This window comes from Electrona antarctica, assembly GCF_951216825.1.
Source record: "Electrona antarctica genome assembly, chromosome: 2".
NCBI classification, from domain to species: Eukaryota; Metazoa; Chordata; class Actinopteri; order Myctophiformes; family Myctophidae; genus Electrona; species Electrona antarctica.
Genome location: NC_136807.1, coordinates 41,598,004 through 41,610,679, shown reverse-complemented (window position 1 = coordinate 41,610,679; position 12,676 = coordinate 41,598,004). Strand labels below are relative to the sequence as shown.

At 40.0% G+C, this 12,676-nt stretch overlaps 2 protein-coding genes across 3 annotated transcripts; both read right to left on the bottom strand.

Moving 5' to 3' along the window:
• Window positions 1-4,749: 4,749 nt before the first annotated feature.
• Window positions 4,750-7,049, bottom strand: rpl10a (ribosomal protein L10a). The gene is made up of 6 exons (XM_079524873.1): window positions 6,967-7,049; window positions 6,368-6,439; window positions 6,184-6,264; window positions 5,646-5,794; window positions 5,254-5,426; window positions 4,750-4,967 (listed from the first exon to the last, which is right to left on the bottom strand). The coding sequence occupies exons 1-6, from the start codon at window positions 6,969-6,971 to the stop codon at window positions 4,797-4,799; spliced, it is 651 nt and encodes a 216-aa protein (XP_079380999.1). The 5' UTR covers window positions 6,972-7,049; the 3' UTR covers window positions 4,750-4,796.
• Window positions 7,050-8,774: 1,725 nt separating this feature from the next.
• Window positions 8,775-12,579, bottom strand: fance (FA complementation group E). 2 transcript variants are annotated; one of them, XM_079524800.1, is made up of 10 exons: window positions 12,277-12,579; window positions 10,760-11,372; window positions 10,610-10,654; window positions 10,472-10,528; window positions 10,130-10,270; window positions 9,923-10,046; window positions 9,621-9,696; window positions 9,402-9,468; window positions 9,173-9,298; window positions 8,775-8,986 (listed from the first exon to the last, which is right to left on the bottom strand). In XM_079524800.1, exons 1-10 carry the CDS (start codon window positions 12,471-12,473, stop codon window positions 8,882-8,884), a joined length of 1,551 nt encoding a protein of 516 aa, XP_079380926.1. In that variant the 5' UTR covers window positions 12,474-12,579; the 3' UTR covers window positions 8,775-8,881. The 2 variants fall into 2 exon arrangements, with proteins under 2 accessions (XP_079380926.1, XP_079380927.1); XM_079524801.1 differs by having other exon boundaries at window positions 10,760-11,369.
• Between the last annotated feature and the right edge of the window lie 97 nt (window positions 12,580-12,676).

Genomic DNA, 12,676 nt, shown 5'->3' with positions numbered 1-12,676 from the left:
AAACACCAAACAAACACACATTTCCAGTGTGTACCGTATATCAAGTCAATTATTATTATCATATGTGCATATAAAGACAGAAAGGCAGGCGTTACCTGTCGTCCATCGAGCAAACAGCATCCTTTGTCATCATGGAGGCGCTGGATTCTGCGCTCAGGGTTGTGGCGATGGCTTTCTTATCAGGACATGCTGCCTGATTTTTTAAGTCTCGTTTTCTCCTCTCCTGGAGAGAAAAAAATAATAATAACATTTTGGATATTTGAACAATTGAGGAAGACAAAATGAACTACAGTAGTACCTACCTGTTTAGTGAGGATCGCCATGCTGACCCTACGGCGGCCATTTGGCTAAAAGAGAAGGGAGAGAAAAACACAAAGAAGATTAATTGTGGGAAGAAATGAGAAAGCAACTCAAAGGTTAGGTGGTACCACAAGCCACATATCTCAATACCTGAGGAGAGGTTTTCTTCTCCTTTTTGTCTTCGAGTCCATCTGTATCTACAACAAGATATCTGTATCAGTGGGATGGTTCACAGCAGAATCAAATAAATGTCATAAAGAAAGCTTACACCTTATCAGAAACCAAATCACCCATTCATTTGAATGGGTGATTACTTAATGATTTTAAGTACACTAACTAATTTGTATTGGTGACCTAAAGCACCATGTTATGCACAGGCAGTTGAAGACATGAAGTCACTTATGTTACACCAGTCTGCACTTTATGCTCACAAAATAAGTAAAATAAGTAAAAAAGGCATCTTTTTTGCACCTTAAACACGTTTGACCGTTCCTATGTAAATGTAGTATAGGTACTGTTGTGTTGTACTGTATATCAAGTACTGTAGCAGCTACTGATAAATTCTGGCGGTGTATAATATTACACGCACATTGTACAAACGCTGAACAATTTGTAATTTGTATTATCCTATTAGTATTATCCTACTAACTACTGACTCTAGCCTACTAGTGCTACTACTACTGCCTTTAGTCTTTTATATTACTATCGTGGCACTAATTACTATTATTACATATGCTGTTACATTGTCTGAAAGAAGCCAAGCAAAAATAAGTTTTACTCTTATGTACCTACCTGTGCACAAGATGTAACGATAAAGAACAACCTTGAACGCTGACATTTACTGCAATAGGGGCTCAATGGAAATGTAAAAACCTGGCAGTTCTTTGTACTCTGAACTTTTGTCTGAAGGTTTCCTGCGGACGTTTTTATGGATCAGCCGCCTGGCTTCCTTCAACTCAGCTACGTCTCGGCCATGTCGTCTTTTCAGAGTCTCCATGTGAGCCACCATCAATTCCACTGCTCGGCTCACACGTGCTTCCTAAAACACATAGATGACGATTACAGAACATCCATTCAGAGATGAAAGAGTAATGGACAAGTGAGCGTACTTATACCTGGTGGACAGCCCCCAGCAACTCAGACGTGTTGAAAATTCGTTCCACAGTCCCACCAAGGATATCCAGACATAACTCCAGCCTCTGGATGATCCTACTGCGCTTACTGTCCAGACACAAGGCCTTCAATGTCTGAAGACCACACATAAACACAAATATCACATTTACTATGTGCAATGGAACAACATCAATTCTCAAGTCCTGTGCCCGTGATTTCACTGTCATTCACTGTCTATTAAAGCTACTGTGTGCCATAGGAAAACAATACATACTCAAAATAATGGTTGCTTAATCAAATGCTTGAAATTGACAATGTAAAGTGCAGAATCTGACAGAGAGTAGAGTAAAGGGTAGGGAGTTGTGATCTGTGCAATATAACTTTATTGCCACGTCACAGCGGGTGATAGTATTTGTGCGTGCTCCATCCTTATTATTCCTTCTTATTTCCACAAGGAATAAGGGGGCGGGGGGTGCAAGGGATATAGAGAGATCAATAAAAAACTAATTATCTACATATTTACACATGGTACTGGATATCTATCCGGTGCGTCAAGTACCATATACATTAGCACTTATCCTTGCCTACCTCTAAGTTCTCCTTGCCTCTGGTCAACTCCAGCTGGATGTTCTCTTCAGCCAGGTTGCGGGCATGTTCCTCTCCCTGTAGCCTTTGCTTTAGGGTGTATTGGTCACAACAGAAGGCCAGGCCAATCTGAGAGACGGCAGCCTGGGTGGACATCACAAACAGCAAGCAAGGTTACACAGACACATAGTAGATAGAATATAAATATATTATAATGTAGTTACCATTAATACAATATAAATAGCCTTACCTCTACCTCTTTCTCTGACATCTCTACACTGTCAAACAGACAAAAAAGACCACATCTAGTAAGACCACATTTAATAAAAATAATAATAACAATAATCCAATAATCCAAATGCAGTGAAACATTGCATTGTATCACCTGTCAAGGCCTACGCGCTCTACAATCGAAAGTTCACACCAGGGTGTCACTGGTTGCTCCTCCTGACTGATTTCTGCGAACGAGATCAGTTTAACTGTTTAACGGTCGCGGCCACACAGCCAAGGGTCGCGGCCACACAGCCAACTCAAGGTATGGCCACTGAGCCAACTTGGGGACCCAACGCAGCTCCTCCAAGGAAAAAAAACAAATTAACGGAGCTGAACGTGAATCCCCCCCACCGCCCACCCCTTTTTTTTCCCCCTCACTGTATATGTTTCTTTTCCCTTTTTACCTCCTTTATGATGAATTCCTGTTCTGTCTATAGAAGTGTCTATTTGTACGTCTCTAAATGTTTTGATGATTTGAACATGGTGGACCCTATTGGAAACAAGTGTAATGCTTAATTGGGTCGTCCACTCACAGTTAACAGCCTTTGTATTGAGTTTGTGCTTGAAATGTACTGTAATTCTGCAAACTGTTAATAAATTCTTCAATCAATCAATCAAACTTGACACAGTCTACTTGTTTTTTATCTCTAAATACTTTTTCAGCAGTGGTGGAAATGAACTAAGTACATTTACATAAGTACTGTACGTATTTGTTGTTAATCGAGTTATTTCCAATTCCCAATACTTTTACTTCTACTCCACTACAGGCAAATATTATTTTACTCTACTACATTTATTTGAAAACTTTAGTTACTACATTTTGATTATTATTACAAAACATACATCACTTCAGCCCTATATACATTTTAGACCATTTGAAAATAGCCGATGTGTAAGCTCACAATGCGTCGGGATGCATTGTGAGCTTGTAGATCTGCTATTTTCAAAAGATTAATGTACATAAATAAAACTTGAAATAGGACATTCTGCATAATGAGTACTTTCTATTTTTGTTACTTTAAGTACATTTTGATACCATTGATATTTGATGCCTTTGTACTTTTAGTCAAGTAAATTTTGAATTCCTTGTTAACAGAATTCTACATTGCAGAATTGATACTGAACATTGAATTGAACATTTGAGTACTTTTTCCACCAGTTTTTCAGATACAGCAAGCAGATAAATAGCTATACCTTCTTCACTGTCCTCGCTGCATTGCATTATGAACCGATTGTCAGTGTAATGGGCCTCTTCAGAAACCTTATGGAATAGTGAAAACATTACTTTCCTCAGGAATTGATACTGTCGCAAAATCAAAGTTGTTAAGTGTTTAATAGTGGTCATGCTCAAGACAAGTGGACTCACCTCAGCGCTCATTGCACAAGCTTGTAGCACTCCAGATAATCCAAATGACTTTTGGCAATAAAGTTAAGGGACAAAAATGTAAGGCTTTCCTGAATCTACTATACAAATAAGACACAGATACTGTAGTGTAGATGTTGGTAGGATCAAGAACTGATCCTATCTGTTCAATGTAATGGTGTTTGTTCTTGCTTTACCGGTTTTCAGTAGAGTACTGAAAAGGATAATCCTATTAGGAGATCAGTAGCTCAGAGTTACAGCAGTCTTGAAAGGAATTGGAGCCAAATTCAAAGACTGTAGTCACACTCAAATAGGGTTGTCCCTAATGTTTGAAATTGTTCGTACGCTTTTCTGTTCAGAGTACAGCTGATTCAATAGAAAAGGTTACATTTGCTTTTTTGGCCAGGTCTTTCAAATGATCTCTGTAAATGAAAAATTCTGCATTTTCCCCCATATACACATTTAAAAAAGTATTTATTTAAAGATCTGTAAGCCTCGAACAAGGCCAACTCAGATCGTGACAAATCGTAAATACAATTTTTTTTAGGGCAAACAAATTAGAAAGAATAAAAAAGGGCAGGGTACAACACCTTTTCTTCTTTGTAATTATTTCAGCCCAAAATATTGTTTGTCATTTGTCACGATCCGAGTTGGCTTTGTCCGCAGCATAAACACCTTTAATACTTTTTGAAAAGTCTGAGGAAAATGAATGGGGAATCATTTCCTGGGCCTGTCGTTATCGTCATGAACGGGGCAGGACTGCAACGCTCTAGTTTATTTTTTTGATAACATGGGTCTCTACTCTCTAGTAAACTGAACATTTTCAGGTCAGAGTACCAATTTCATCAGAACTTGCACAGGATAAACAAGCGAAATTGACCAAACAAAGACATTCAACCACATGTGAACAAGTGAAGTGATACCAGTCGAATGGGGTGCAGCCTGGGTACTCTCCTGTTTAGATCAAATCAGTGACAGCTAAATTATTTTCTGTTAATATTCAATGATTGCATTATTATACCTTGAACAAAAACAATCAACTGCAGCACAATAATTTTTGAAACAAAGTTGTACACCGTTAAGTAGGGAAGGGAAAAAAAAAGTACAAACAAGAATATTGGAGGGTCTCCACATTTTTATTTATAGAAAAGAATTTGACCATCTAGTAGAGGCGCTGGGGTTTGCCCATAGTGCTCTTGATGTACAGGGCACGTACGTTCTGCCAGTTCTTCTTCAACAGAGACACCAGGAAGTTGACAGCCAGGTGAACGTTGTAGACCAACTCATCCTCTGCCATCTTCACATGGCCCACAGCAACAGCCAGACAAAGCACCTGCAACACAGCAAGCAATGGTTAGTGTCATTGCTCAGACAAACTGCAACTATTCATGCAACTTCTAAATCCTGACCTAGTTTCCTGAAAAACGTATAACAAATATTTATTAAAAAAAACGATGTTACTATACAAACATAACCACCACAAAAGGGGTTCCCAGATTGAAAGGTATAGTTGCATATAGGGGGTCCCTGCCTGGTCTAAATGGGTTCATTACAAAAAAGGTATATTATGTACTAGATTAAGAAATCAAAATCTTTTTGACCTCCATTGATAAACCTACCTTCTTCATCTGGAATTTGATGGTGGACTTGACCTCATCCACCTTGGTGTTCAGGTTCTCGTTGTGGGTGAGCAGGGAGGGGAACTTGCCAGCCTTGTTCAGACCAGGACCCAAGATACGAGGGATCTGCTTGATCAGAGACTCCGAAGCAAGGAAGGCGTCATACTTCTTGGCTAGAAGACACAAATCAAATAAAATATTCACTTTATTTGCATTTAATTTTTGGCAAAGTCTGTCCAGTGCAACATGGCTCAATTTCTTGAATTTTAAATAATTGCTGTGGCCCATATCAATTCTAGCTACTTGACTTGTATACGCATATTTGTGCCAATAAGCATGTGATATCTGAAATTCCATTTCTTGTAGGTAAAAACTAAAAGTTAAGAACATACCGAGCTTCTTGACCATCTTCTTGTTCTTGTTGAGCTTCTTGAGGGCCTCAATGTCCATGTGGGGCAGTTCAGCGACTTTGGCCTCGTCACAGTGCTGCTGGTCTCCCAGGACACAAACAGAGAACTTGGGCCTGGGGAGGGACTTCAGCCTGCAGAGAAAACAAATTATTATTACCAACGGGCTCTGCATACATCATCAGGTATAGCTTTTAAAATATAAAAGCCTTACCCATACTGTTGTTCCAGATGGCCTCAGCGGTAACTTATTGACAAATGGTCGGCTTGGACGACATGAACTTTACAGTCCAGTCGCCCTTAGCCTCCCCTCATGTTTTAAGACCCAGGGTAGGGGTCCGTCTGCTTTGCCTTCCCAAAGGCTCAGTCAGACTACCCAAAGAACTTCTCAATGCATGTTCCTGACCTGTCTAGGGTAGGTTTTAGTCCTACATCTCACTCAATTACCCATGATATATTGTACTATTAGACAGGGCTGGAAACACACAGGGAGAAGGTTGGGTTAAACAGTAAAGGTCCAAACCTGACGGTGCCAGAGAAACGCTTGTCCTTCTGTGGATCATAGTTCTTCAAGCTGATCTGCAGCTCCACAGTCTCCACAAACCTAAAAGAAAAAAATACCCAGAATTAGGAGAACCACCAAAACATAATTACATCCCCCCGACCCTCATTAATATTTGACACGTGTCATAATACATACAACTTACTTCCTATGCTTGGTCCTTGCTCCCGTCTGGACCTCCCTCACACATTCGTACAACGTGTCTCTTGAGACCTTACTGAAAGGGGTACCCAAAAAATAAAGTTAGCGGGGCATATAATATAAAAACCATTTCATATTAATTTAGCGTCTTAAATGTGCCTGCGACGCAACATCCATCACGAGCGTCATGTGAAGTTGTGAACCATGATTATGTCAGTCATGTTTCAGGGCTAGTGCCTCTACGTGCACGCCGTTCTAAGACGGGGCATCGGAGTGACTTATGTCAACAAAATGCACCAATAATCAACTTGAGGATAAGGTTATTGGACATGTATTACTTGAATGTCCGAATATATTCTAAAAATGTGTTTTTATAGTGTGGATGACAACGGATAGCATTTCCAATATGCCAATGGTCGCGCTGCTCCCACCGGCGTCGAGTGGGAGCACCATACGTTCAAGTCGAATAATTAACATCGTACAGTGAAATTACAAAAGGAAAACGGAACCAGAGACTTTCACGAATATAGTAATAGATATGTACATAGCGTTAACCGCACATTTCTACATTAAAATACATTAATCAACCAAATTATATCTAACCTCATTTTGGCTGCTGGACGCTCCTTCCGTCTCCACGCTGAAAAGGAAGTACAACAGGAAATTGCGCAAAAATAAAGGCTGCAAACTGCTGATTGGCGTCTCTAAAAGTCAGCCATATTGGTAAGGACATTTATATTTCCTCATGCGGTATGGTATTATAACGCGAAATTTATGTTTTAGTATAATAGAAAATATGTTACAACTTAATCTTGATAAATATATGTGCATATTATGCACACACACCACACATACAAATCTATATTTGTATTTTTTGAGACACACATCCGGGTAATTGACCACGTCGATTCCCTGCGTAACATGACGTCACTGTAGCTAAAACCCTAAAACAGACAATGCTGCATGACGATTTCCTGTATTAGCAGGGAGCTGTCAGTGGGCTGTGTGCTGTGTAGTGTAGAGCATATTTGTAGAGGCTCCTTGAGGAAGTCATGAGGATCTGAGGGAGTTGGATAGCTTGAGCCCAGTATCTTAGTTAGGGTACCTCATTTTTATTATACTTACTCACTATATAGGCTACTTACTGTATGATATATTTACTTGTAGTATGTTATTGATCTTCTTCTGACTGACCCTAGTGCTCTGCTCGCCTCTACTTTATAGGGTGACGTGACGTCATGGCCTGACGTCACGTTGTCGATTGTTTCCGTGACAACCATAGATACTATGGTGACAACACCCTACCACATTAACAAGTTTTGGAAGGATGTATCTGGGTATATTGTTGATAATATTGACTCTGACTTAGGTAATAATAAGAAAAAGTATATATAATTCATTTGATCATTATTCTAGCTAAATTTCATATACATAAATTGGAATTTAGTCATTCCATACCTTCATTCATTGTATTTGAGATTGAGGCCAAGCAGTACATTAAAACAATTTTTAACTATTTAAAAATAAGAATGCTGCAATAACTGTTGCTTTGTGTTCACTCTTTAATGGTTTCTATTAGTAATCCCCCCTGGCTCTGATGTTGTATTAATAACTTTGTTGTTTGTGTTAAAAAACAAAACAAAAAAAACTATAGAACTCCATATACATACGTATAGTACATATGTATTAAATAAAGGTTGTTGCATAGCAGAGCCATAGAGTAAAGGCCTATTCATAGTCTGGATTTTCGGTGGTGAGGTGACCACCGGAGCTTAACGTTGAGCAGTGGTGAGTAAAAACAGAGAGAAGGGCTGGGGAGAGCGGTGGTTTGCTCTTCGCCGCGGCTCTGTGACGTCATATTGTAGTTGCGGTGGTCACCTCACCACGATAAATCAGACTATGAATACCGCTTTAGACAGTGTTACGACAACTCCGTTCACTTCATGGGGCCAGTCTCTTCAACATAGACTTCTATTGAAAAGGGACAACTGGAAGTTTACGGAATGCATTGGACGCGAGTACATGAACCACGTGACCAGGCTGTTTTCTGCCCCCTCAATGTCGTAACTGTCTTACTCTATGGCTCTGATGCATAGTAAGTAAATAGCCCATCTGACACACACACAGCCAACATTTTACCGGTACATATATAATAATAAATAATAAAACTTCTCTTGAACATCCAAGTGGCAGTGCCACACAGATTCTTCTCACCTATTGTTTTGTCACCTACGCACCTGCTTTTAAGGTACCTGGGTGTGCGGAAGTCTTTCTTCACATATATATAGAACAAATAGTGTTTATAATTTTGGTTATTCTTTATTTACATTGTAATTGCATATATATACACATATATATATATATATATATATATATATATATATATATATATATATATATATATACACACACACACACACACACACACACACACAACTTTTCTTTTACAGAATTACATTTTTTACACCACAAAAGAGATACTGGTATTTAACATTTCGCTGAATCAAGAAATACAGTTTTATGTGTCTGTGATTTTCTTCAAAGCAGCTTGAAGGGCCTTTTTCAGGAAGGTCTCATTTGACATCAAACAGCCTTGCAGGGAGTGCTTGTGTGCACCAGTCACCTGATCAAAAATGATTAAAACACAATAAAGCATTCGCATAATTTAACTAAATATATTTCTCTGCTCTTAAGGTCCTTGCAGACTGGACACGTTTTTTCGGAAAACCGGCGGAAAAACGCTGCTAAAAATCCGAAAAACGCAACAGTGTGCAGGGACCTTTACTCTTGACATTAACAACAAACTTACATGGCTGCAATACTTGGTCAGGACAGTGAGCATCATTTTTGCATACTTCATAGATTTTGTGAATTGAGGAGCCTGGCTGACCAGCTGATCAATGAAATCTGTGAATTGCTCTTCATTCAACTCAAGCTGGGAAAAAATAAAATAAGTCATGTGTATTATCCTTGTGATTAAAGGGGAATTTCTTCCTAACCTAACATTTACAGCACCTATAGCACAAAGTGTTACTCACCTTGGAGTCTAGCAAACAATGGATGACAGAGATTCCCGCCTCATTCCATACTCCTGTACATATCATTCTAGGTGGTTGGTGGGTGGGTGGGTGGGGGACAAATAAACATATAAACAAAACAAATTATTAAATACTACTTCCACAATGTGTTCCATTTTTCCCTTCAGGCCTTTATAATGGAAGTCATTTCATGTCTGTTCTAGACTTAGGCATTCTTACGGAAGCACAAGTAGTCTGAACTGGGGTTCAAGGCAGGTCTCTATCAGTCTGATCAGCAATTCAGCTTGTGAATTCCCTGAATGAGGGGGAAGAAAAATCAATTTAAAATGTAACATTAGATAGTGGTTGTCATATCATGTCATATGGGGAACACTGGTTGCCGGTTGGCACCATTTTTTCATGTGTAAAATAAGCAATCTCCTTGGTTTGGGCTATTTTTAAAATAGTGCCTAAGTGTAAAAAAGCCAACAAATCTAAAGCCAAGTTTATGAATGAGGGCATACAACTATAACTCCCCTCACCTATGTTTGACTGTTCTAGAACAGGTCCAATTAGGGCATGGATGGTTGGTCTGGGATAGCGACTACAAAGTGATGTGACCGCAGTGACAAGACATCTGGAGGCTGGCTCTGAGAGGGAAAGGACCTGCAGATACACAAACAGTGTGTCTTGTTAGTATCAAACACACTGATGAACATTGCATTCTCTCTAGGTATCCTGAGAAGTACCTTTCCCAATAGGAGCTTCTTGATGAGTGTGACAGCCGTGCTGTGGCTCAGGTCAGAGCAGGCCAAAATAGAGCTGCATAGCTGAGGTAAGTTCTGTTCTGGTGTGTCTGACAAATGAAGCATGCTGCATAACACCTCCACCTGCCAAGGAGAGAAAATGTGAGGCATCAGTTACAACTATCTTAAGTAGGTCAATAATTGTATTTTTACAATATCCAAAGATTCCAAACTACAGTATAAAAGATTGATCAAATATGTACTCCAGTAGGAGTACCTGATCAGATACTTCATCAAAAATGAAATTGGTGGCTACGATAATAAATACGTAATTGAATTACGTACTTGGGTGGGGTCACACTCATTCAGCACCCTGAAGGTGTCTGTGGAGCTCTGGTCCCACTGAAAATGGAGCACAATGGAGTAAATCACAATTCAATATAATGGTCAATTTGTTATTAAATTAAATTAAAGTCTTCTTACCTCTTCTTGGCATTCCAATAATTCTTTGATTTGAGGGATACAAGCCTGAAACAAGAAAATAACACAACAGTTTGTTTGATGATGTAGTGGCATATGTTACTCATGTGGATGTAAACATAATAAAGAAGTGTGTGTGTGTGTGTGTTTTACCTTTATATGTGCAGGCAGGGAATCACAAACACTGTCAGCTGCAGCTCCTGCTGGCAGCTCTGGTTCAGCAGAGGATATTGAGGACACATCAGCTGTTTTTACCAATGTGTCCTCTCTAGGAACTTGATTAACTCCAGTGAACCCATCACCTGTATAGACATCCTCTGCAGGACCTTGGTCCATCTTTATTCGTTTAGTCTGTTGTCCAATTTCTTCGGGATCTGAGTCAAGAGTCACACAGCTGCTCTTCCTTTTTCTCTGTTGAGTTCCCTCACCTGGGATTTCTGGTCCACTCCGAGATGAAAGTTCTACTTTTTCACCACTAAGGCATGTACTCCATCCTCCCACCTGTCCAGGACCAACTAAATGTGCAAACAACCCTGTCAGCCTCTGGCTGCATAGCGGAGTGTGCAGGGGCTCACCCCTAGCATCCCCTAGGTCTCTTTGTAGCTGTCTAACCAGGGCATTGATCCAGGGGCTTGGACTAGGCTCCTGGCTGAGGCAGTCAAGCAGGTGAATCACACTGGTCTGTGGAAGTGCTGGATGGACCAAATGGATGAAAGATAAAAGGTTCTGTTGGAATGCTCGTGGCAACAGGCACACCAGTGGCCTACTGGGGAGAAGAGAAAATGGGTCTTAATTCAATTGTATGTTATGTTACTGTATTCCAGTGTAGAATAGATCATCAGTTCTCAAACATTTTAATGTCAAGGGCCCCCCTGATTGAGGTGGACCACCATTTCACAATATTATACCAGGGACAATATTCTGCTAGGGACCCCCATAACAGAATTTTTAATGTTGGAATCCAACTACTGTAGGTAGCTGGGAGGTATTGGTGGAGAGTGAAACCTATGATCTGGATATTCATGTTTATACATCACATTATTTGAATTTACAATTGTACTCTGTGAAATTAAACTGTATTTCTTATTACTGCTTAAGTGCTATATCATGGGTTAAATTAGATTAAATTCATGATATCCTTCAAAACAAAATATCTAACTTTAGTACTCGGCTCAGCTGGTTATTAGTAACTCAATAGGCTTCATGCACGGCAGCATAAAGAAATTGTACCTCTTCCTTACTTTACACTACAGGTATTACCAATGATACTAATGAAGGCTCTGTTCCATTTAGTCAAGTGTGTAGCCCATAGACTAGAACATTCTGCCCAATTGGTTCTCAAACTTTTCAATTGAACTCAGTGTACAAATGGAGCCAAATGGGTCCATTTGTACACTTTATGGACCTGTGCTTTTTTAAGCCCCTCAGGGAACCCCAGGCATAGGGTACACGGATCCCACGTTGGGACACACTGGTGTAGCAGAGCGTTTCCAGTGAGAAAACGTGCACAATATAAGCACCCTGACAGGCACAGTAGGCCTACTGTTTGACCAGAATGGAAGTGGAACAGAGCAACCTTTGACAACATCTGTAAAGGAAGCAAGGAAGAACCCCAATGTGGCCACTGTGGATAATATCAGATTGGCATCGTCCGATTAGTCTCTACTTACGCTACGAGTGGCTGGGCAACATCCTCTGCAAAAATCTCTTCTCGGCAAAGAGCTTCGAGAAACTTGTGTACAGACACTGGGTTAGAACGTTGCAGCCTATGGAAGACACACAGAGCGTTGCGAACTCCGGACATAACAGACTTTAGCAGTAACTTAGTTTGTCCGTCAAATCGGCTCAGATCTATAAGTTTGTCCATTGCCTAGGAAAATAATGTAACAAATTTAAATAACAGCAGCTTCTGTGAGTGCTGTACACTAGGAAAGCAATCAACCGCCGTCTGTTTACATATTCTTCTTCGGGAATTCTTCTTTCGGGTTTTATGGCAGTTGGCAAACCTAAATGGTGCATTACCGCCACCTACCACCACTGACTGGTGGTGGAGTAATCAGGACAACACAT

Bases quoted from the DNA above. Each gene is read 5' to 3' on its own strand.
- rpl10a (XM_079524873.1), bottom strand. The intron at 6,265-6,367 runs GTAAGTTGTATG...TTTTTCTTTTAG, and splicing joins GCAAGGACCAAGCATAGGAA to GTTTGTGGAGACTGTGGAGC. The intron at 5,795-6,183 runs GTTTGGACCTTT...TTTTCTCTGCAG, and splicing joins CGTTTCTCTGGCACCGTCAG to GCTGAAGTCCCTCCCCAGGC.
- fance (XM_079524800.1), bottom strand. From the start codon at position 12,473: ATGGACAAACTTATAGATCTGAGCCGATTTGACGGACAAACTAAGTTA. The intron at 10,271-10,471 runs GTACGTAATTCA...TCTCCTTGGCAG, and splicing joins ATGAGTGTGACCCCACCCAA to GTGGAGGTGTTATGCAGCAT. The intron at 8,987-9,172 runs GTAAGTTTGTTG...ATTTTTGATCAG, and splicing joins TGACCAAGTATTGCAGCCAT to GTGACTGGTGCACACAAGCA.